At 43.0% G+C, this 22,412-nt stretch overlaps 1 protein-coding gene across 1 annotated transcript in view; it reads right to left on the reverse strand.

Annotated features, from left to right (window-relative positions):
• SCIN (scinderin) overlaps positions 1–22,412 on the reverse strand; it is a 102,079-nt gene that overhangs the window by 59,311 nt on the left and 20,356 nt on the right. The window contains exons 2-3 of the mRNA XM_006114524.5: positions 21,599–21,753; positions 20,616–20,777 (exon numbers count right to left, since the gene is read on the reverse strand). Coding sequence (XP_006114586.2) covers positions 20,616–20,777; positions 21,599–21,753 — 317 coding nt within the window. The remainder of the gene's footprint in view (positions 1–20,615; positions 20,778–21,598; positions 21,754–22,412) is intronic.

Consider the following 22,412-nt stretch of genomic DNA (forward strand, 5'->3'; position numbering starts at 1 on the left):
TATCCCCAGCCCTTATACACTCTATTAAACAGTTTATTTTTAAATTATGCATTATATAAAATTAACATCACATGTTTATAGTTATGAAATAAATGGTCTGTTTTTAATTCATGCTATTTAAATGTCAAATGAAGCATTTACAATTATACATTTTGTTCTCTGCTACTTTGTAAATCTAATATCAAGTATTGATAATTATATATTTTTTCTTCCAATAACAAAGTCTCGGGGTGTGTCTAGACTACAGAGTTTTGTCGACAAAAGTCTCGGGGTGTGTCTAGACTACAGAGTTTTGTCGACAAAACTATACCTGCGTCTACACTACCTCTGAGTTCTGTCGACATAACATTGACAGAACTCAGCAGTTTTGTCGACACTGGTAAACCTCATTTTACGAGGCATAACACCTTTTGTCGACAGAGTTCTGTCGACCGAAGGTGTTATTGCATGTAGGGTTGTGTCTAGACTACAGGGTTTTGTCAACAAAGCAGCTTGCTTTGTCGACAGAACTGAATGTAGTCTAGATGCTCTTTGTCGACAGAAGTTTTGTTGACAGATACTGTCGACAAAAGCCTGTAGTCTAGACGTACCCTCAGTGTGACAAAATACAGGACTATGTAGCACTTTAAAGACTAACAAGATGGTTTATTAGATGATGAGCTTTCGTGGGCCAGCCCCACTTCCTCAGATCAAATAGTAGAAGAAAATAGTCACAACCATATATACCAAAGGATACAATTAAAAAAAAGAGAACACATATGAAAAGGACAAATCAAATTTCAGAACAGAAGGGGGATGTCGGGGGGGGGGGAGGGGGTAAATGTCTGTGAGCTAATGGTATTAGAGGTGATAATTAGGGAAGCTATCTTTGTAATGGGTAAGATAACAGGGGTCTTTCAGGGATAACACGGCATTTCTATCACTATTCTTCAGTGTGACAACTGTGACTGAACAGTATCTGCCAGTGTCTTGAAGTCTGGGTTGTAGTCTGAGATTGCTAGTTGTATACAGTCCATCAGATGGGCATCTGTGATCTTGCGCTCAGCCTGGGAAGCTTGCTCCAGCACAGCTGGAGCTAGACACAGCCTCCCTGGGCTGAGCGCAGGGCAGCCGGGCTGGAGGGAAGAGAAGTGGCTGCCCAGCCAGTTGGCCATGGCGCTCAGCCAGGATGCACCAAGATCCACATGGGCAGGCACAGAGGAGAATCCGCCGATCAGCTGGAGCATGGGACAGCCTCTTTCAGCTGAAAGCCACAGTCAACTTGCTGAGGTGTTTCAGCCCTCCCGACCTCCCAGTTCCCACCATTCCTCGCAGCTACTCACCTGTGTTGTTGCTCGGTGAGTAGCTGCTCCTCAAATGAGGAAATCTAATGTAAATGTACTGTGCAGGCGCGCAGTTCAGAGAGGGCTCAAGAGCTACTCTTAGAGCCCCTGAGATCTACCGGTAGATCGCAATCTACTGGTTGGTGACCACGGCTCTATGTGCTACAGCTTGGGGTTTAGTTTAGAAGTGCTGTTTATCTGAAGCTTTATCTAAACAAGCTGCATCTCTTGAGGTTTTTTCCATGAGAAATTTCTTGCTCAATATCAGTAATGAAATTTCTTGTGCTTCCTCTTCTAATGAAGAACACTCAGCACCCGGCCCCTCTTATGGGATTTTGACAGTTCCAGTTCTGATTCCAGCCAGAAACCAGAGCCAAAGAAATCTAACGCAAACATTTCAGAATTGTGAATCTGGTTCTCAAAAACATACAAAGGTCCTTCAAATTGGTCTTCTAATTCCTATTTTGGGGTCCCTTCATTTTAGATTGCTATTTTCATGTAGGCCCACTCCCGCTTTATCACTAAAATCAGGGTCACTCAAAGGTACTTTCAAGACCACAAATACGTATTCACTTTCAATGCAGCTCTTCTAAACTGAAGAGTTTGCTCACAAAGAGTCTGATCCAAACTGACACAAAGTGAATGCAAAGACTCTCACTGAGTCTGGGTCAGGCCTTTCCAAGCTCTAATCATCACCATGGGCATCCTTCAGTTGACCACATCACAATGACTAGTTGGTCAAATAATCCATCCTTAGAGGCACACTATGTGTTGAGGTAAAGACAACAGAGTTCAGTCTTTGCAGTATTTGCTGAAAACATAGAGGGTACATCTACACAGCAGAGCTAAAGTCAAATTATGCTACACAACTTTAACTACATCAGTTGCGTAGCTGAAGTCCAAATAACTTAGTCTTTTGGCACTGTCTACACATAGGAAGTCAAAGAATACTCTTCCTCCAACTTCCCTTAATCCTCGTGAAATGAGGGTTACCATAAGTCAGAGTAAGAAGTCCTCCACCTCGACATTATTTCAAAATAAAGGCTTTTAGCGTAGACATGCATTTTGTTTTTTCAGAATAACGACAGGTATTCCGAAATAACACTGCTGCGTAGAAGTATCCAGACAGAATAGAAGAGGGTGAAGAAATTCTGGAGAGTTAACTGGAAGAAGATAGTCAAAAAGGGAATTAGTCAGCTAGTATTTCTAATTACTTTTTTCATTTCTTTTTGGAAAGTATTAATTTTATTTATGTATATTTAAATTGTATAATTCTGCAGGAATAAATACGGTACCAATGGAAAAAGCAACATAATATACACATCACATTTTCAATAACAAGGATGATAACTAAATAAATAATGTATTGGCTGAGCAGGCTGGTGTGTCTGGATATGGTACAAATAGTAGAAGATGCACTATTTGTCAGTATTTTCAATGGTAAATAATGGATGTGTAAAGTTTAGGTCAATATAATAAAAATAACATGACCCTAATTTATCATCACAATTTTAAACTCTTCCTTGCAGACTGTCTCCATAACTCCTGTGCAAGAGTTTTATTCACAAAGGTGGCAGTTTCAGGCAAGTGGATTATGAAATATTGCTTCTTTGTGCAAGTACCTTCATGTAAATGCCAACTTGTGCGTAGAACAGGCAGTATATAACCTAGTCACAGCTTATTCCAAACATCTGATTTCAACTGACTAAAGGGGAATAAAACATATGGGTACATCTACATTGAATGCTTATTTCCGAAAAAGCCATTTCAGAAAAAAAACCTCCAAAATAGCTTATTTCAAAATAGCACATACACAGCAAATGCCAATCAAAGTAGCGCTATTTCAAAATAGTATGTCTACACAGATTGGCGCCTCAATCGCATTTAAAGCCACCTGAAATCACTTTGGGCAGGACATGAGGACAGCGGTCACTTCCTGTAGCTGCTTCCTGAGGCTAGCTAAGACTGGTGCTTAAAGGGGTCCCCCCACTACAGCCATGTCTCAGGCTCCTATCTTTTGCCTATCTCCTTGAGGGATAGAAAACCCATTCTACTGCCTGCTCTGGTTGCCCTTGTGGACACCACAGCACTTCTGCCATGGAGCTGGACTTGCTGCAAAGTAGTCGCCAGCTCCTGGACCTCATGCTGCACCTCCTACTGCAGTTTTTGCAAGCTGCTCTCATGGCTCTTCAGAATCTGGACCCACAGCTCTCTGCGGGGCACATCCCTCACCTCTCTCCATGTGCTGCTCATGCAGCACAGCCCCTTCTGCCCTCCCCTGCACACTGTACACCGCCACTTCTGGCAACTGGACACCAGTTCCAACTGGTGAGTATTATCATAGAGTGGTGGAATGACCAGCAGTAGCTCCAGAACTTCTGCATGCAAAAGGACATCTTTATGGAGCTATGCGAGTGGCTCGCCCCTGCCCTCAGGCAACGGGACACCCACATGCAACCCGCCATCCCCCTCCAGAAGTGGGTCACCATTGCCCTGTGAAAGCTCACCACGCTGGACAGCTACCTCTGTCGGGAACCAATTCGGCATGGGGAGATTAACCGTTGGGGTTGTGGTCATGCAGGTATGGCTCTCTTACTATGTTCTTGGGAGGGAGGTTAACTGCTGGAATGGGGTTCCCTGGGGAAGGAGGGAAGGTGGTGGAAGCCCCCTTCCTGGGAGGTTTTTCAGTCCCACCTTCACAAAGCCCTGGTGGGAGATGAGGCAAGCTGGGGGTTGGTACTGGTGTAAAGGGGGGGGGGGGAGGCTGGGAATAGGTAGGGTTGGAAATAATATGGTAAATTTCAGTAAGTGTCAATATCACTATACACAAAGAAACCAATATAAAGACAATATGGACAAAAAGAAAAAAATGTGGAAAAAAGTTATTAAAATTTAATGATATTTACTTCTTATATTTTGATACATGACATTTACAGTTTGTGCTTGAGCAATTATAAAGCTTTAACTTTTTGAAATCAATATCTACTGTCATTAAACATTGACCCATTTTGTTGCTTGACCATCATATTTTCCTGCTACTGCGCATATTTTAAAAAAATGAAAGAAAAGGAAAAATGCTTAAACAAAACATTGATATCACCTATCAAAATTAATCAAAAATTGAATTCTGCCAAACCTTAGTGTGTGTGTAAAAATTATTAATAGTAAAAATTATTGCAAATCCAGCCTCGCTTGTATTTTTTTTTTTAATTTAGAAAACAATCAAGTATGTCCACAAGACTAAAGGTGAGGCTAGGAAATCAGGGATGTCTTACAAAGACCATGTGATCACCTTAATTAACCCACTAAATAGGAAGGCAAAACATTTACCAAAGCCAAGAATATTAGAAGGATATAATGAAAACAAATACTGAACAAATGAAGTATACATAATGAATTATAGAGAAAAGCCATTGAGACTTAATAAAGCATAAGGTAATAAACCAATACTGAGAAACAAATATTTTTCCTTGGTAATCATACTGCATAAAATTAACACTCATTGTAAACAAATATGACAATCCGGATCAAGACAGCAGGAGATCTACATGGAGTGTTTAGTGCTGTTTTAATGGTCATTTGTTGAGAGAGAGAAGCAAAACTAAGAAGTCTCTTCTCAGAAATCCTTCTCACACTAATAACTCCATTCATCTTTTTATTTTCTTCCTAAAATCTCATTTATTTTAGGTCATGCCTACACAGAGGAAACTGAACAGCACAGCTATTCCTGTTAGTTGTTTCATGTGTAAATAATTGTTATCTAGTGGGAAGTAACCACAGTGCAGCTCTCTCATTGATAAAGAGGGCTGACCTTATGAACTTTCCCCGATGTAAAACTTTCACTCAGAGAAAGATGGATTTGCAGGTTTGATCCCTTTGGGGGATTGGTTTCCTGGGTGCTGAGCCCTCTTGGAGCTGAACTGGTTCAGTATCTGTGCTGCTCTGCAGGAGGGAGGGCAGCAACCCTAACTCTGTGCCTTATCTGGAGGAGACCAGAGGATCTGGCCCAGCAAGACAATGTGATGGGGAGGCCCAGAGAGCAGGAAGGTGGGGGTCAGTGGCATGATCAGCACATCAGGGGGATAACCCAAGGGGACTTCTGTGATCGCACCCCATCACTTATACACATTTAAATTTTTTTTTGCAAAGGCTTCCTAACTTCTCGAAGACTTTGTGTGCATATTTACATTTTGTTCATACACGTCTACAGAAATGAAACATTCAAACACCTGTTTTCTTTTCACTTTCCTCTTGGCTCTTTTCTTTGTTGCCCCCAGTTTAGCAGATTTCAAACATCAATGACACATGCTGGGACAACCACTGAAGGTGGATCAGCAATAAACAAGTGTGTTATTTCTCATGAGCTATAGAAGCAATAATGATAAGCAAAACAGGTTTCTACAAAATTAACTGGAGAGATTAAGGAAATCTCACTTTATCACTGTGTGCTTTGCAGGTTGAAAGAATCTCTCTTTCTAGCACTTTCATTAAGGTTAAAAGTTCAGCCAGGGTTTCTACTACAGTACACATGAGTAATATTTTTGCACCTTGACTTTCTCTTCCTTAAATAAACATTACCCAGCTGTGTGAAGTCCAGTCTCAGAGGATGACTGCAGCTCTATAAATTTATACTGACACTGAGCTCTCATTTGTATATAAAAAATAAGGCCAAGACTATCAAAAGTGAATAATGATTTGGGGTGCCATTTTAATTAATCTTAAGGGGGTCTGATATTCAGCATTTTCTGAAAACCAAGCCCCTTTAAAGCTCAAATTAGACACCCAAAAATTGAGGTACCTTAAAACACTTTTGAAAAAAAATCTTGGTGCCAGTTTCCTTCACTTGGATTAACATGCCTAAATACAGGATGAACCTCTCTTGTCCAAGATTACCTTAGCGGAGAACCAGGAGACTTTTTGCCCACTCCTGCTCAACTGCATAGGCTATCATTTTTGACTGGGGGCTACTTCAGAAATTTCTGATGTGGCCCCAGGCTGCCCACAGAATGGGACAGGGCTCCTAGACAAGGTCTCCTTCTTACGGCCTGGAAGGCCTTAGTCCAGCCCTTCTGGATGCATTAAGGTTGGATGCCTCTGAGGCGAGTGAGGGCTTCTTTACAGAATTTTGCCAGGACATCATGGGCCTAGGCTCGCTGCTCCAGGGGCAGCCGGAGGGAGAGAGGGGAGGGAGAGAAAGAGATTATTATTTTCCACAAGAGGGGAATGGAGGATGGATGACCCAGGACTACTGCTGAAGTGGTTCATCCATAAGGGGGGAGGAGATGTACAAGGGTGCCCCACAACATTAATTTAAATTGAGTCAGTTACAATATCTTTTCAGACGTATACAAAAACATGTAAGTGGGTTTTACAACAGTCCAGTTTTACAAAAAATAAAGATTCAATTTGAAATTTGTGGAAGAAAACAATAGCACCATTTAAAAAAAAAAAAGAGTTCTCTAGATTATTAATGTTCAAGTTTTAAAATGTTCTTCGTCAAGTGGGACCCCAGGAAGAGATTTCTACAGGAAATGGTTGCATTAGGGACTAACCAGACTATATAGCTAATGCAGTATATAGTCAGGGTTCCTGGTCTTATTTTTGGCCATTCAGTGGTTAGCTATGCAACCTCAAGCAAGTTTGAAAAAACAGATGACTAATAAATAGTCACATAAGTACAGTATCATCCATTTGATAGTGACTATCACCCAGAAATGTTGTGAAAATTAAATGTGCGTGTCAGCCATTGAGGTACTTGGTTCTCAGTGCTTTATAGTCAAAGTATTATTCTTTACGGTCATCATTTGAGCAGCAGAATTACAATATATATTTTATATTCATGAAAAATTAAGTATTGTTCATAGGAAAAATGTTACATGCTGAACTTTAGGTACAGGATTTATAATTCAATAGAAGGCAGACATGACAAGGCCTTCCCACATCAGTTTCAGTGTGAACAGCCTAACAGTGAAAATGTCACAGTAAAGAGGAAAATATTTTATTACATTCGACACAAGGCTTTTAATAAAAGAGCAAAGTAATGGATGCCATAAGCTTTCAGAAGCCTTGCCAAAATCATTTTATTCTGGATTTTAAAAAAATCTGAACATATTAAAAAATAAAATGTCATTAATTTTAAATATACATAAAGAGATTGCCAAGTAAAAAAAGCTTTGGGGGAATTTACCTCTATAAATTCTACACTGTCTAATGTAATTGACCCAATCTCTATTCAGCTATTGGTTTTTAAAAGTTTAAAAAGAGAGAAACATACATATAATTTAAAAATCTTTTCTGGCCACTTTGTCCTACCTAGCATAAATACTAAGATGCAGAAAGATATTTAAGCATGTGCTTTAACTTTTGAGTTTTTAAGCACATGAATAAAGCCATTCATGTTTAAAGTATCTTGCTAAACAGGGGCTTGAAATACATCACATTTAACTTGAATTCACTTAGTTCTGTCACAATTTTATAACTGCACTATATTTTACTTTAATTTTAAGTCTAAAATAGTTTTTCTGAACTGGAAGACTGACAAATCTATTACTGAAAATAGCCTTCAAATGCTCACTCTTCTCACAACAGCAGCTTCATTGATGAAGCATTCCTGTGCTACACTCTGTTTATTTTTCCCCTCACTGAAATTATATTAACAGTCAGCTTGACAGGATACGAGGTGTCTACAAACGGTACAACGCTGTGTTTTGTTACGGTATGTATGGTGCTTTATATCCATATAATTTTAGACTTTCAAAGTCACTGTAGGACAAATTATCTCCTTCCTCACATTGGTAAGCAGCTATTCTTGGTCTGGAAAGCATTGTTCTCCCATGCAATAAGCCTTTGTTTATCAGATAGTTGACTAGTCGCTTACATCCCTAGTCCTGATCAGTACTCCTCACCACATCAGAAGGGAGATTCCTCTTCCTAGTAGGATCTGGATGTGGCTCAGCATCACTTGCCAGTTGCACCAGCAACTACCAGTCTCATAAGGGCCTCCATGCTGAAGCAGGCCTCGTTACCTGCTTTGGAAGGTGCTATTTCAGCTGTAAGTCTCTCACCTGTGTCTTCTTGAACATAAATATGGGGCACTGTTCCTTAATGTGCCACTCACTGAGACACAACAAGCACCTCTTGTGGGGATCACTGTTGGGAATGGCTCCTCCACATAATGGACTATGCTTGAACTCTTGTGAGCACAGACAAGACAGCTACCTTACTTCAACCCTATACTAGTGTAACCACCACCAGGCACATTTGAACCTGGCACCTCTGAAGCTTAAGTATAGGAACCTCCACTCTCTGAGCTAAAAGCCAGCTGGCTCCCTGCCCCTGCTGTAGAGGTCTCTTGGTCTTAACTGTTGCTGTGGTCTAGGTGCCACTGCATGGGACAGTGAACCACACTAGGGCTATGTCTACACTCGCGGCTTCTTGCATGAGTAATATGCAAATGAGGCTAAGCGTGGAATATCGCCGAGCCTCATTTGCATACCTAATGGGCCACCATTTTTTTCAGAAGAGGCTCTTGTGCAAGAAGGAGCGTCTATACTGCCCCTTCTTGCGCAAGAAAAACCCTCATGTGCAATGCCATTCTTCCTGAAAAGTAATAGGTGTAACGGCATTGCGCAAGAGGGTTTTTCTTGTGCAAGAAGGGGCAGTGTAGACGCTCCTTCTTGCACAAGAGCCTCTTCTGAAAAAAAAAATGGTGGCTCATTAGATATGCAAATGAGGCTTGGCAATATTCCACACTTAGCCTCATTTGCATATTACTTGCACAAGAAGCCGCGAGTGTAGACATAGTCCGAGTGTGTGGGTTACACTAGCACTAACCTAGACCTCAGGTTCTAATCACCGTTGTCTAGAGGGGAAAAACATTGAGAAAAAAAGACTGAAAACTTGAGGTGAACACAGCACACCAAGCTTGGACTCTAGCCATGGGCAGTGAGAACTAACTGAGGCAGGGACTGGGGCAGCACTGCTGTTATATAGTCAAAGGAAGGGCAAGGCCACATGGCATGATCATGCCAAGAGCATGCTAGGCAAAGATCCCTAACTTTGGTGAGCTGGGTGCATGTACATTACACACACTGCTACATCAACTCAAAGAAGAATTCTCCCTTTTCAACATATTAGTGCAGAAAGATCATATAGTTTGGGCAATTAGGAAGCAGTAGTCCTGGACTCTTCAGACTGCTTGCAGTACACAGTGAAGTAAGCTCTGCGCCATTTTGAAAGAATACTGTAGCACCAATACATGCCTGCTAACCAAGTGTTCAGAGACTTGAAGACTTACTGTTTGCAAAGAACTCTGCTCGTAAAATGAACAGTGCAAGGAACTGTTAGCGAGATTATGAAAAAACATCCCAATTCATTCATTTCTGACATTGAACTGGATGTGGAGCTATTAATAGCTGTGCAGGCAAAAAACACTTGCTCCATTCAGAGGAGGTTTGGTATGAAGAGTCTTCCCTCCCTCCACCACATATAGTGCTCCCTGTATTCAATTGGCATCCTGTCTTAAAGGAAATGAAAATATTTGCCCTTTCCATAGACCAGTGATTCTCAAAGTGGTCTGTGAAACCACTCTGTGAAACCCACTAACTGGCTGCTCTGGTGTGTTTATTTACCAGCTCTACAGCCAGTAAATAAACACTGACAGACTATAAACCAGGGCCAGGCTAGAGAGAAAAGCCACAAAAACGAGTACCATAAAAATTCTAAAAACTAATAATTTCACAGTAAGGGCACCTATGGGCTGGTGCACAATGATTTTGTTCCATAATCAGTTTCTCCAAGTTTCTAGAATCTATTGATCTTCTATTTCCCCCTCAATATCATGCTGATCCCATGCAAGTTCACAAATCAGTACTTCTCCCGTATAAATGACAGGCCGCTGAGCATACTATACTCCACAGTTCAGTAGTTTCAGCTGCTGCATGACAATTTGTAGCAAAAACAAACACTATACTGTATAGAAAAAAGCCACACTGGGCAGTATCTTTCATGACTTTTGTCATGGAAATGGATGACAGGGGAGGAGTCACTTGAGGAGTACCTGTTATGTTCCCTCCCTCTAGGGCAGTGGTCCCCAACGCGGTGCCCGCGGGCGCCATGGTGCCCGCCAGGGCATTTGTGCGCGCCCGCCGACAACCTGGGCCAGCCCCGCCCCCGGCGCACGGGAGGTGCCGGCCCCAGGCGCGCAACACGCACCGGTGCTGGGTGTGCGGCGCTCGGGCGGCCCCAGCCCCGGGGCACATGCGGGCGCGTGGCGCTCGAGCGGCGCCGGCCCCAGGTGCGCGGCTCGGGTGGCGCCGGCCCACGGCACAAGGCGCTTGGATGGCCCCTGCCCCGGCCCTGAGGCACATGCCGACACCGGCACCGGGTGCAAGGGCATCCCCGTCCCCTGGCGTGCCCCCGGACGCGCGGCCCTGCCCCCCGGGCGCCCGGGAGCCTTTAAAGGTTGGGGACCACTGCTCTAGTGTATCTGGTATTGTCCATTGTCAGCAGAGAGTATACTACGTTAGATGGACTGTTGGTCTGACCCAGAATGGCTGTTCTTATTAGGATGACTTCTTTAAAATGCACCTTTTTAAAGACTTTGAAATTAGAGTTTAAATAACAAAAGCTGTGAAGAATATGGAATAAAAAACTGATCATGAAGCGAACAGAATTAAATACTGTGAGAAGTTGGTAAGGAAGAACTGAATACATTGAACAGTTTTCCCTAGCTACCTTTCCATGTATACTACACTTGTGGTAAGTACTATTACCAGAATTACTTGTTCCTTAAAACTATATGTTGTTCAATGACCATATATTCTAACTCAGAATTCACATGTTCTGAGCATTTAAACAGGAAACAGAACATTACTGTCTGGTCCCTCCTCTTTGAAGTCAGATACAGTAGTAGAAACAGGCCTAAACCAAAGCCTCAGATACAGTAATCCTCTGACACACACACACACACACACACACACACACACACACACTTTGTTTTAAATTTTGTTTTGTTGCACAAGTGAAATCTCCATTGACTTTAAAGCCCAGGTAATAAAACAAATCACATAAGATTAAGCTAAGTGTTAGTGTAAGGGGATATTAATTGCAGTGTATACATTACTCTCAATTACATGAAGGTTACTGAGGTAGAATATGTTGCCTTTAGTTTGGGCAAAAGTGAAAGCAAATACATAGATGCAGCTTCAGCCTATGTATTTTAAAAACAAGGTTGAAGGAAAATGCAGTACCTGGATTAGATTATACTGGTATGCAGGCAAGAATAACTACAATGAGTTCTGTAATTGAAGCTCACATAAAAGCGGACATTTACACTATGGCTACGTCTACACTGGCCCCTTTTCCGGAAGGGGCATGTAAATTTCATGAGTCGTAGTAGGGAAATGCGCGAGGGATTTAAATATCCCCCGCGGCATTTAAATAAAAATGTCCGCCGCTTTTTTCCGGCTTTTAAAAAAGCCGGAAAAGAGCGTCTACACTGGCCCTGATCCTCCGGAAAAAGCGCCCTTTTCCGGAGGCTCTTATTCCTACTTCAAAGTATCTGAGGCTTTGGTTTAGGCCTGTTTCTACTACTGTATTCCTACTTCAAAGTAGGAATAAGAGCCTCCGGAAAAGGGCGCTTTTTCCGGAGGATCGGGGCCAGTGTAGACGCTCTTTTCCGGCTTTTTTAAAAGCCGGAAAAAAGCGGCGGACATTTTTATTTAAATGCCGCGGGGGATATTTAAATCCCCCACGCATTTCCCTACTACGACTCATGAAATTTACATGCCCCTTCCGGAAAAGGGGCCAGTGTAGACGAGCCCTATCTGATTTTTGATTATCAAATACAATGACACACAGTAGCTCATCTGCTGCCTGACAAAGCAAGGTGACAAATACTGGACAGTTTCAAATATTTACATTACTGCCTCATTAATTTTGTAATGTGTTCCACTCCTTCCACCTCATCTCACTGCTTTTCAATAGGAAAAGCGCCTACATGTTCCCACCACGTGTTGGCTAGTTCCAGTTAACTAACATGAGGTAAAATTCCAGTGAAGAGAGAAGTTTACAGTCCTCATTTGGGAGATCAAGGCTATGGGCGGCAGGTATGCTAGGCAGGGGAAGACATTGCCTTCCCAATCCGCCAGCCTGGCCCCTCTCATCCTCTACTCTCAGAACACCAAGTGGGGGTGGAGAGGCTGGGGCCGTGTACCACCCACCCTTGCTATACTCCAGGGTCAAGGCGGCTAGGGATGCATGCTGGCACACCTCTCCATGATGCTGGGGGTGAGGCCTTGACAGAATGGGTAGAGCTGGGGGCTCGCCTCTTCCAGCCATACCTTCACCCACTGCCCATGGTTAAGGTAAACCCCAGACTCTTCCATGGTAACTTGTGTGAAGTCTACAAACTGCCTTGTCTTTACTATGATTTTACCTCATGTTAACTGCAACTAACATGGACATGAGGTTTTGTTCCCCCTCCCCCCCCCCCCCAAGTAAAACATACCCTTTTAGTGTGCCTGGCTTTCCTCTATTTTCTCCTGTGTTGTTCCCATTTTCTGGGACTGAGGCAGACCTCCCCTTCAAGCTGTTTTACCTAAAACTACTGGTTTAGTTCCCCAATCCCTTCTCTTCTCCTCTTAGTATTTTCTACATTGTTAAATTTAAATAGGTCAAAATCCAGGGACAAGATAGCCACATGCAAGGTTGTTGACAGGGAATGGGCAAAAGGGGGCAGTTGCCCCAGGGCCTAGTGATTTAAAAGGACTTGGGGTTGCAGGTGGCAACAGCAGCTGGAGACCCAGGCCCTTTAAAATCACCACTGTAGCCCTGTAGGATATGGTCCAGGCAGCACTGAGGACAGCTAGCCTCTAGCCCTGCCTCCTCTGCCTGAGTCCCTGCTTCTTCTGGGTGCCCAGAGCCAAGATTCTGTGCACATGACCAGGTCCCTTAGAAGTCTATCAATAGCCCTGACCATATCCTAAAAAATATATCTTTGCAATGAAGGGGGTGGGGGAAGAGACTGTATAGGCATGAAACAGGGAGCTGGCAGGGGACCTGTAGACAACCAAACTTATCATCAAGAAGGTCAGACAGAAGTCAAAGACCCCCTGGAGTGAAATCCTGACCCTTAAACAATGGGAACTGTGCCATTAACTTCACTGGGTTCAAATTACACTATGAGAGGACTGGAAAGAACTATTGATGTTATAGCCATTTGGAGTTACATGAAGGCTCTGCAGATCTCCATGCAGGACTCACTATCTGATAAAACACATCCCCCTACTTGGGACTCCTTATATTCTCTTCTTGTTCATGTAGGCTATGATTTATTTAAAAAAAAGCGGAGAGTTCCTTTTGTGTGAAAAAGATTCCTGATTTTTAAAGTTTATTCTTTTAAAGGCAATGGGAAAGGAAAGTATAGAGTTAAGGGAATGTCAATACAAACTGGCATTAGGTTTTATAAAAGCTTGTTTTTAAAAACCAGCAGAGTTCAATAGAAACGTCCCCCCCCCTTTTTTTTAAAAAAAATGTTAAGTTTCAATAGAACTAGTTTTAAAACAAAATCCATTACCTCACTAAGCATCCAGTCCAAGCACTGTGACCTCTGGCAGTGGAAAATGAAGAGGAATAAATACAAAAGCATGAATAATTGCACTGTTTTTCATTGTCCCAAAGGAGAAAGTACAAAACCAACCAAAAAAGAAGCATAAGCAGTGAAGAGTAATTTGGACTTCACCATTTAGTTATGTCATATGTTGACCCCATGTTTCCACTAGCTCATCTACATTCTGCTTAGCAATGGTTACTGTACATAAGGATATTGATACAGCAGAATGCTGATTCAGCATGCCTAATGTGGATTGTTTAGTAAAATGCTTTTACTCATTTAAATTACTTAATTATTCAGTTAATCAATGCTTATTTGTCTAAATAGTTTGATTCTGGGCACTGAGAATGAGAGAAAAATCCTGTCACAAAATATTTAATCTACCTTTAGCTACTTTAAGTCTATCTTACAATGAACCTTTGATTTATCAAAACTCTGCAAGTTTCAAAGAAAACTCTGTATTAAGTCAGAATGATGTCTGACCACTTGAAAATTGCCCTGTTCTGTTCATTCCCTCAGAAGCATCTGGCCCTGGACATTGTTGGAAGACAGGATATTGGGCTAGACAGACCATAGTTATTACAAGAATGACCATACTGGCCCTCAGAGTGGCCCCAGCAACATGAGAAGCAAGGCATTCTGGGATGTCTGACTGCATACAGCATGGCAGAATAGGACAACCTAACTGTGGATTCTAGCACAGCTAGCAACACTACCCAGTCATCAGCTCTGACTATTTTATTGCAATTCTCACAATATTTGATTTATTTTCTTAAATTTCTACCTCCAGGAATCAGGCATGTACATAAGAATCACAGTTTTCATTTTAAACAACAACAACCAGCAGGATTCTAGATCTCCTGGTATGGAGAGAAGCTTGAAAGCTGGAGTCCCAAAGTGTCAAAAAACTGGAATGCAAATAAAACACTAAAAATGTATCAGTTTTAATCTAATGATTTTGTAAACCTGACTCAATTTGTGAATGTTGCAGTACGGATATTGCTAGTCCCAAACAACGAAGTTCAAGGAAACTCAGCCTAGGGGACTGACAAGGGCAAAAGACTATTTGCTGTCACACTTGCTTATCAAGTAGATGTTATCTATCATATGCAGCTACCAACCACATCTATGTCAGTTGGTTAAAATTACATCGAACCCAATTTCTTCCACTTGCAAACTCATAAGAGCTTGTTTGACAACTCACTACTAAAACTTGATCAAACATGCATGTGTTTTTTCGTTGATGGCTTGGATAGCTACGTGTGAATTTTTAACACAAGCATTGCTCTAGCAATATCATCTGGATAAATAGAGTTGGTGACAAATTGTGGTGAAAAAGGCATGTGATGAAGGAAAGGAGGAGGCAGAGCAGGCTTACATTTGTTGATTAAGGTATGGTAAAGAACAGAATCAGGGAAGCTCATGCCATTTCCCTCTGCCTCTCCCTCCCCTACCCTCCATAGAGGGGGGAGGGAGGGAAACCTGTAGTTTGTTTAGTGTACTTTCACGGTTCCAGGAGCCTCCTGCACAAGGCATCCTATAGTCAGCCAGTAGTTGGCTGGCAATAGAGCTCCTCCCCCAGCTCCAGAGGATGTAGCCCACTCTTAGGAAAACTTCTGCAAACCCTACACAAGCATTTTCCAACAGTTCTGAGCCAGATGTACATATTTTTTAAATATTCCAAAGGTCAACATATTTTGTTTTCTCATCTCCTATCCTCACCTCCCAAAAAGTAAGTTTCGCAAAAGCAACAGAAAACAAGCTAGGAAGCCATCATTGGGGATTTTTGAGGGGAAAGGGGGGAATAAATGGGCTGCTGGAAATAGTTTTTCTAGCCCTATAATGTTCCTGAAGCATCTGTAGGCCAGATGTCATTAGGAGTTGAAATGGGCAAGTGCCTCATGGAGGATCAGACTGAGAGGATACAGCTATAGATAAACCTCAATTTAAAAAAATGCTGTATTTGCTCCAGTATTCTAATCTGTTAATGGATTATTTTTTGAGGGGAGATTTAGTTCCTCCTCGTGTCTTTTGTTCAATTTCAAGTTTGTCTTTACCGAAAATAGCACGGGCACTTAACTCTTTTTCTTCCATGATTTGGAGGCACTATCTATATCTATGGAAGCTATGGAGGCCCTGGACACTTTCAAATACAAGGCATGTTGTGGGCATGTTGCCCTCTTTATATCTTCCCTCAATAAGAAATGGAGGAAACCATTCAAAGAATAAACCAAACCAAACACCCCAGATCAGGGCCTTTGCTAGTCTTCCCAAATGGGATAGGTCTATATTGCATAACCCAAGTTGCATGCTAGGCAGAGGTATAGGATTTTTTCAGAGCAAAGAAGTCAAGTGTATAAAGTGAGTTTATAGTGGATCTTTTTCACGTGCTTAAAGAACTCTTATCTCTCAAACTTTGTTTCAGTTGCTGGCCACTTCCCTTTAAGATGTTAACATTAGGACTCTAGATCAGCTGCAAAGAGGAGACTTCAATTATTTTCTTTCATGTGTTCTCCAACTTTAACTGTCAGCATCAGCTATGCAAATTAAATTTAGGCTGATGCAGTGTTTATATCCCAATAATTTGTTTTAATATAAAAAGCATGTTACAATTCAGACTTTAATTCCATTAAGACAACGCTGTACTAGTGTTTCCATATCTCATCTGTACCAGCAGACTTGTATACGGTTATGCAATTAAAGAGGAAAACATCTGCTACAAATCAGTCTATGTATTTTCACTTGCAAGTCTCACAGTAGAGGACTGCTTTTCATAACCCCCTCTGTCTCTTCGAAGGACCCTGTTTAAAAGTTTAAATATTCTCAACCTTTAATGAGAATTGTTTATTCATCTGATGAAGTGGCTCCCATGAAAGCTTATGCACAAATAAATCGGTTAGTCTTCAAGGTGTCACAGGACTCCTCCTTGTTCTTGTTCACATAGCATCTTCTGAATTATAATTGGTCTCTAACAATTAGAGCGTAAGCCTATCATTGTTTAATATATACTGTAAACTTATTATGACAACAATTAATTTCAGTTATTTTTCCAGTGCATTGTTTGTAGAGAATAAAAGTAAGAGATGATAAATATTAAGAATTACATTTAAAGTGAAATTTTACCATCCCACAGTAGATTTCAACCCCCAAATCTCTCCCATGATATCAACAGGCAACTTGAACACATGAAGAGCACAACACTGGAGAACAAATCCAAAACAGTGTGGAGCAGAGATGGACAGTTTTTGATGTGGACTACTCCAAGAATTTGATAGGTGGTCAAGCACCACATTCTTGCATGATATGAATGGAGGAGATGTAGGTCTGGGATGGAGGTGAAGTACAGAAGGGAGCTTAGGGTGTAGGAGGGAGTGTAGGATCTGAGAGGGAGTTTGGATAAAGGAGGGAATGTCTACACTGCCTCCCTAGTTCGAACTAGGGTGGCTAATGTAGGCATTCGAAGTTACAAATGAAGCCCGGGATTTAAATATCCCAGGCTTCATTTGCATCTTGCCGGGCGCCGCCATTTTTAAATCCCCCTTAGTGCGGACTCTGTGCCCGCATCTACACGTGGCACGGAGTATGTAGTTTGTATTAGGCTCTCCAATTCAAACTACCAGTACACCTCGTTCCGCGAGGAGTAACGGTAGGCTCTCTAATTTGAACTACCATTACTCCTTGTGGAACGAGGTGTACCGGTAGTTCGAATTGGAGAGCCTAATTCGAAATACCTACTCCGTGCCGTGTGTAGCCATGGGCATGGAGTCCGCACTAAGGGGGATTTTAAAATGGCGGTGCCCGGCAAGATGCAAATGAAGCCTGGGATATTTAAATCCCGGACTTCATTTGCAACTTCGAATGCCTACATTAGCCACCCTAGTTTGAACTAGGGTGGCAGTGTAGACATACCCGGAGGGGGTTGTGACCTGGGGCAGGTGACTGGTGTGCATGAGGGGGTAGGAGTGTTAGATATTATGTAATTGAATAATTGTGTAACCACATAGAATATGATTGGTTACACAACTATTTGATAGTCCCTGGGGCAGGGCTGGCAGCCAGTGTGTTCTAGCCCCATTCCCACAGGGCCACCTGCTACCTCACGCTGTTGCCTCTGTATCAGAAGCAGCAGTGTGGGGTGGCAGGAAGGAGTGGTGTGAGGGGAGCCAGTTTAAAAGCTGCCTGCCACTCTGTGCTGCTGCCTCTGATACAGAGGCAGCAGTGCAGGGTGGAAGCAGCCCCTGTCCATGGCAAGCTTGGGTCCCGCCCCATGGACAGAGGAAGTTTCACAGCAGCTTCTCCTGCCCCTCTCCGCGTGCGGTGGGGGGAGGGATCGCAGGCAGCATCACAGAGCTAGTGTTGCAGGTAACCAACTTGTAAGCCAGATCCCCCAGCACCAGCTCCTACCTGCCCCCCCTCACTGCCTCTATAGGAAGCAGCATAGGGAGGAGGGGGAAGAGGAGAGAGAGGGTGAGGAAGGCCCGCAGGAGCAGATACGCACAAAGAGCTGGCTGCCCCCTTCACTCTCCTCGCTGCTCTGAAGCAGCAATGCAGGGTTGGGGGGGGGGGGGAGGGAAGAGAGAGGGAGAAACAGGTGGATCCAGTGCTTGTGGGTATCCTGCTTAAAGCCAGTTCCTCACAAGCACCGGTTCCCACTCTCCCCACTTGCTGCCTCTGATACAGAGGCAGCAAGGGCAGGGAGGAAGTGTGTAGTCAATAGGATTAATCAATAAGCCCAGGCTTATCGTTTACTCGACTATACACTAACATCCCTAGAAGGGGTTCAGGGCCCAGGAGGGGGTTTGGGGACAGGAGATGATCGTGACCTGCAGGAGGGAGTGAAGTGTATGAAAAGGGGATGTGATCTGGACAAGCATGCAGGAGGGAGTTCAGGGATTTAGGCTGTGACTAGGGGTAGGGGATTGGGCTGCAAGGCTTGGGATGGGGTTGTGACGTAGAGGAGGAATATAGAAGTGCAGGGGCTTTGTGTGATGTAGGGATGCAAGAGGGGAGGCAGAGGGTTGGGAGAGAGAAGGGCTGAGATGCCAGAGGCAGGCTCTGTCCAGGAGGCACTCATATAGATGGATCCTGGCCAGCAGCCCAACAGGTTCTTGAGCCAAGTTCCCTGCCTGCCCTGTCCCTGCACTTGCTCAGAGCAGCCCACTGCCATGAGCTGCTCTGAATACCGCGAGCCCAGGGGAAAGGAGGGAGGGGTAATTCACATGCGGCCTGTCCTGCAAATAGGCAGCTTCCATTGGCTGGTTGTGCAGGGGCCAGGAGTAGTATGAGACACCTCTATCTCCTTTACCTTGGGCTCGCAGTGTTCACTTTAAGTAAAAACCTGCTCAGATGGACTACTTTCCCATAATTCAGTATGTAGGAAGACTGAATCCTTAAATCGGAATTTGCTTATTGCAAGACTGATATTGGTAAAGAAAATAAAAATGTTCTAAAGTTAGCCTTTGAGAGTAATTTATCATAGGACCTTCAAATCCTCATGTGATATGATGTCAGCTTGGGTCTTTGATTTTGTCACTGTACCATGGACTGATTAAGTTATACATAGGGCCCTACCAAATTCATGGTCATGAAGAGTATATCATGGACGGTGTCATCTTGTTTGCCCCATCCCCTCTTCTACCTCCCCCCCCCCATGAAATCTGGACTTGTGTGTCCTACAGATTTCACAGGAGAGACTAGTGTTTCTCAGATTGGGGGTCTTGACCCAAGAAGGAGTCACAGGATGTTACAAGGTTCCTTTCTGGGGTGGGCGGAGAAGGGAGGAACACAGTATTGCTACACTCTCAGGGTATGTCTACACTAGCCCCCTAGTTCGAACTAGGGAGGCTAGTGTAGGCCTTTGAAGTTGCAAATGAAGCCCGGGATTTAAATATCCTGGGCTTTATTTGCATGTTCCCGTCCGGTCGCCATTTTTAAATTCCACTAGTCCAAAGTAACTGCCCGCGGCTACACGCGGCAGTGAAACAGTAATTCGAACTAAGTCCTTCGGATATTTAAAACCCGGGCTTCATTTGCAACTTCGAAGGCCTACATTAGTCTCCCTAGTTCGAACTAGGGGGCTAGTGTAGACATACCCTCTGGCTGCCCAGCTCTGAAGACCATGCAGAAGTGAGTCACAGCTGTTGGCCAGGCACCCAGCTCTGAAGGCAGGGCCCTGCCAGCAGCAGGACAGAAGTAATGGTGACAGCACCATGCCATTACACCCTTTGCTGCCTTCAGGCCTGGGTGGCCAGGGATTCATGGTTGCTGACTGAAGACCCAGCTCTGCAGGCAGCTGCAAAGTAGTAAGGGTGGCAATATTATACCAGGCCATGCTTACTTCTGTGTTGCTGCTGGTAGTGGCTCTTGCCAGCTCTGACTCTGAAGGCAGCACCACTGCCAGCAGCAAGGTAGGACCGCAAAGCTCCCCCGCCGTTGACAATAACCTTGTGACTCCCTCCACAACCACTTTTTGGGACAGGACCTCAACAATTACAAGAATGAAATTTCACATTTTACTATCTTAAATCATAAAATGTACTCATTTTAAAATCCTCTCTTTGTGAAACTGACTAAATTGGACTGTGAATTTGGAAGGGCCCTCATTATACAGGCTGTTGCCTCATTCACACCTTAGCAGGGATGTTGCTGTTTTTTGAAATCTTAGTTCTATAAAGACTTACAGTTCCGAGGTCCACAATGAAACAGTCTCCTGTGTTGAAACTGTCCCAGCTAAGAGGAACTTCTGTAGCTCTCACTACCCTCCGGCCCTTAATATGCAGAAGTCTCTGCGCACTCATGTCATTTGTGACTACATGTTTAAATCCAGACGCAACACCTCCTGTCTGAACAAACAAAAACAAATATAGAAACTTTGGTTAAGTTTGGTTTCCTTTCAAAAGAGGCATTGACGAACCCACCCTCAGACACGTACAAGATGAGAGATATGTGGTATCCACATTCTGACCACAGTACAGAACAGAAACAATGGGATCAGATCAACCCTTGTACACTTTTGCAAACAGAGAGGATGCAGTTGTAATTCAGATACACCAGCTGGGCCCTACCATTGAAGGGATGGGTGTCAGGAACAGGGGGAAAGGATGCAATGATACTATGGGGAACATCTGAGTGAGGGAAGGACAGAATGGAACTAGATGCTCCCTTCATCACCATTCCCCACAACTACATGAAGAAACCCAGCATAAGGTAATGCCACTTCAGACGGTTTGGGCAGACCCCAGTAGAGAAGCCAATAGGAGTAGAAGGGGGTTTTCTGGGATTTTTTTTTTTTTTTTTGCAGAAGAGCAAACACACTTTTGGGGAACCCTGTATTCCTCGTTCCATGAGGGATAAGACCTCTGCCGAAAGAGGAGATTTTTCCACCATTTGGCCCGGTCTAGACTAATCTTCTGTGATTAGAGTCATGGTTATAATCCTATGTAGTTATTACATCAGAAAAAGAAACCAAACTTTTTTTTTTTTTAATACCAGTAAAAGTGTGTTTGATTTTTCAAAAATTCTAGTAATAAACTATGTTAATATGATTACTTTGTATGAAAGTTGGGTAGAAAGCAGAACATTTTTCAGAATCAAAAGATATATTTCAACATTTAGGGGGGGAAATATCTTTGTTTTGGAGAAACATTTTCATAGCTGACTTTACCTTGTATTTAATCCCGCCTTTGAAATAACCAACAAAGTCAGTAGACTCATATCCTTGAATTTCTCTACTCTGAACAGGTTTCCCACCTAGATAGTCATCCATCTGAACAGTGAAGATTGCCGCAGCTGTGCTTTCATCCTGACTGCATTCTTTTCCTAAAAGAAGATAAAATATTACACTTACTGAGCAAGTTATGGGTAGTTCGGATTTTTGTTTTGCAAATAGGATTACTGGGTCATGGAAAATTGAGAGAGATATCTTGAAGTTATGTTCAGCAGAGTAACAGTGTTTTGAGAACATGAAAAGTTCCCAGCCTAGCCTCCTTTTGATATATTCAGCAAACACATGGACTTACTTCAGGACTATTTCAAGCCACTTGAAATACTGGCTTTCTACACAAAGGGAGTCAGAAGTATCTGAACAGAACCTCTCATTCTTCGAGAAACATTCTAGTTATTGAGAAACAGAAGCCTGAAAAATGGCTCTGAAAGTTACTGCTGGATTTCCAAAATGACTTGTTTTAACATGAGCATGCAAAACTCTAGGAACTTACCCAGGCAAAATTTGAGAGGGGAAGCAGTTTGCTAAGCATGCTGATTCAATTTACACGGAGTTTGGTCTGTTATCTTTCCAGAGAATCACACACAATTCTTACCAGAGATGTGTGATCACTCTGGGTGTGCCTACACCACACAGATATTTTGAAATAACGGACATTTCAAAATAAGAATGCAAGCATCCACACAGCAATTCCATTATTTCAAAACAGACAACTTAGTCCGACTTCTGTAAACCTCATTCCACGAGAAATAAT

This window comes from Pelodiscus sinensis, chromosome 2, assembly GCF_052426305.1.
Source record: "Pelodiscus sinensis isolate ZL-2025 chromosome 2, ASM5242630v1, whole genome shotgun sequence".
Taxonomy (NCBI): Eukaryota; Metazoa; Chordata; order Testudines; family Trionychidae; genus Pelodiscus; species Pelodiscus sinensis.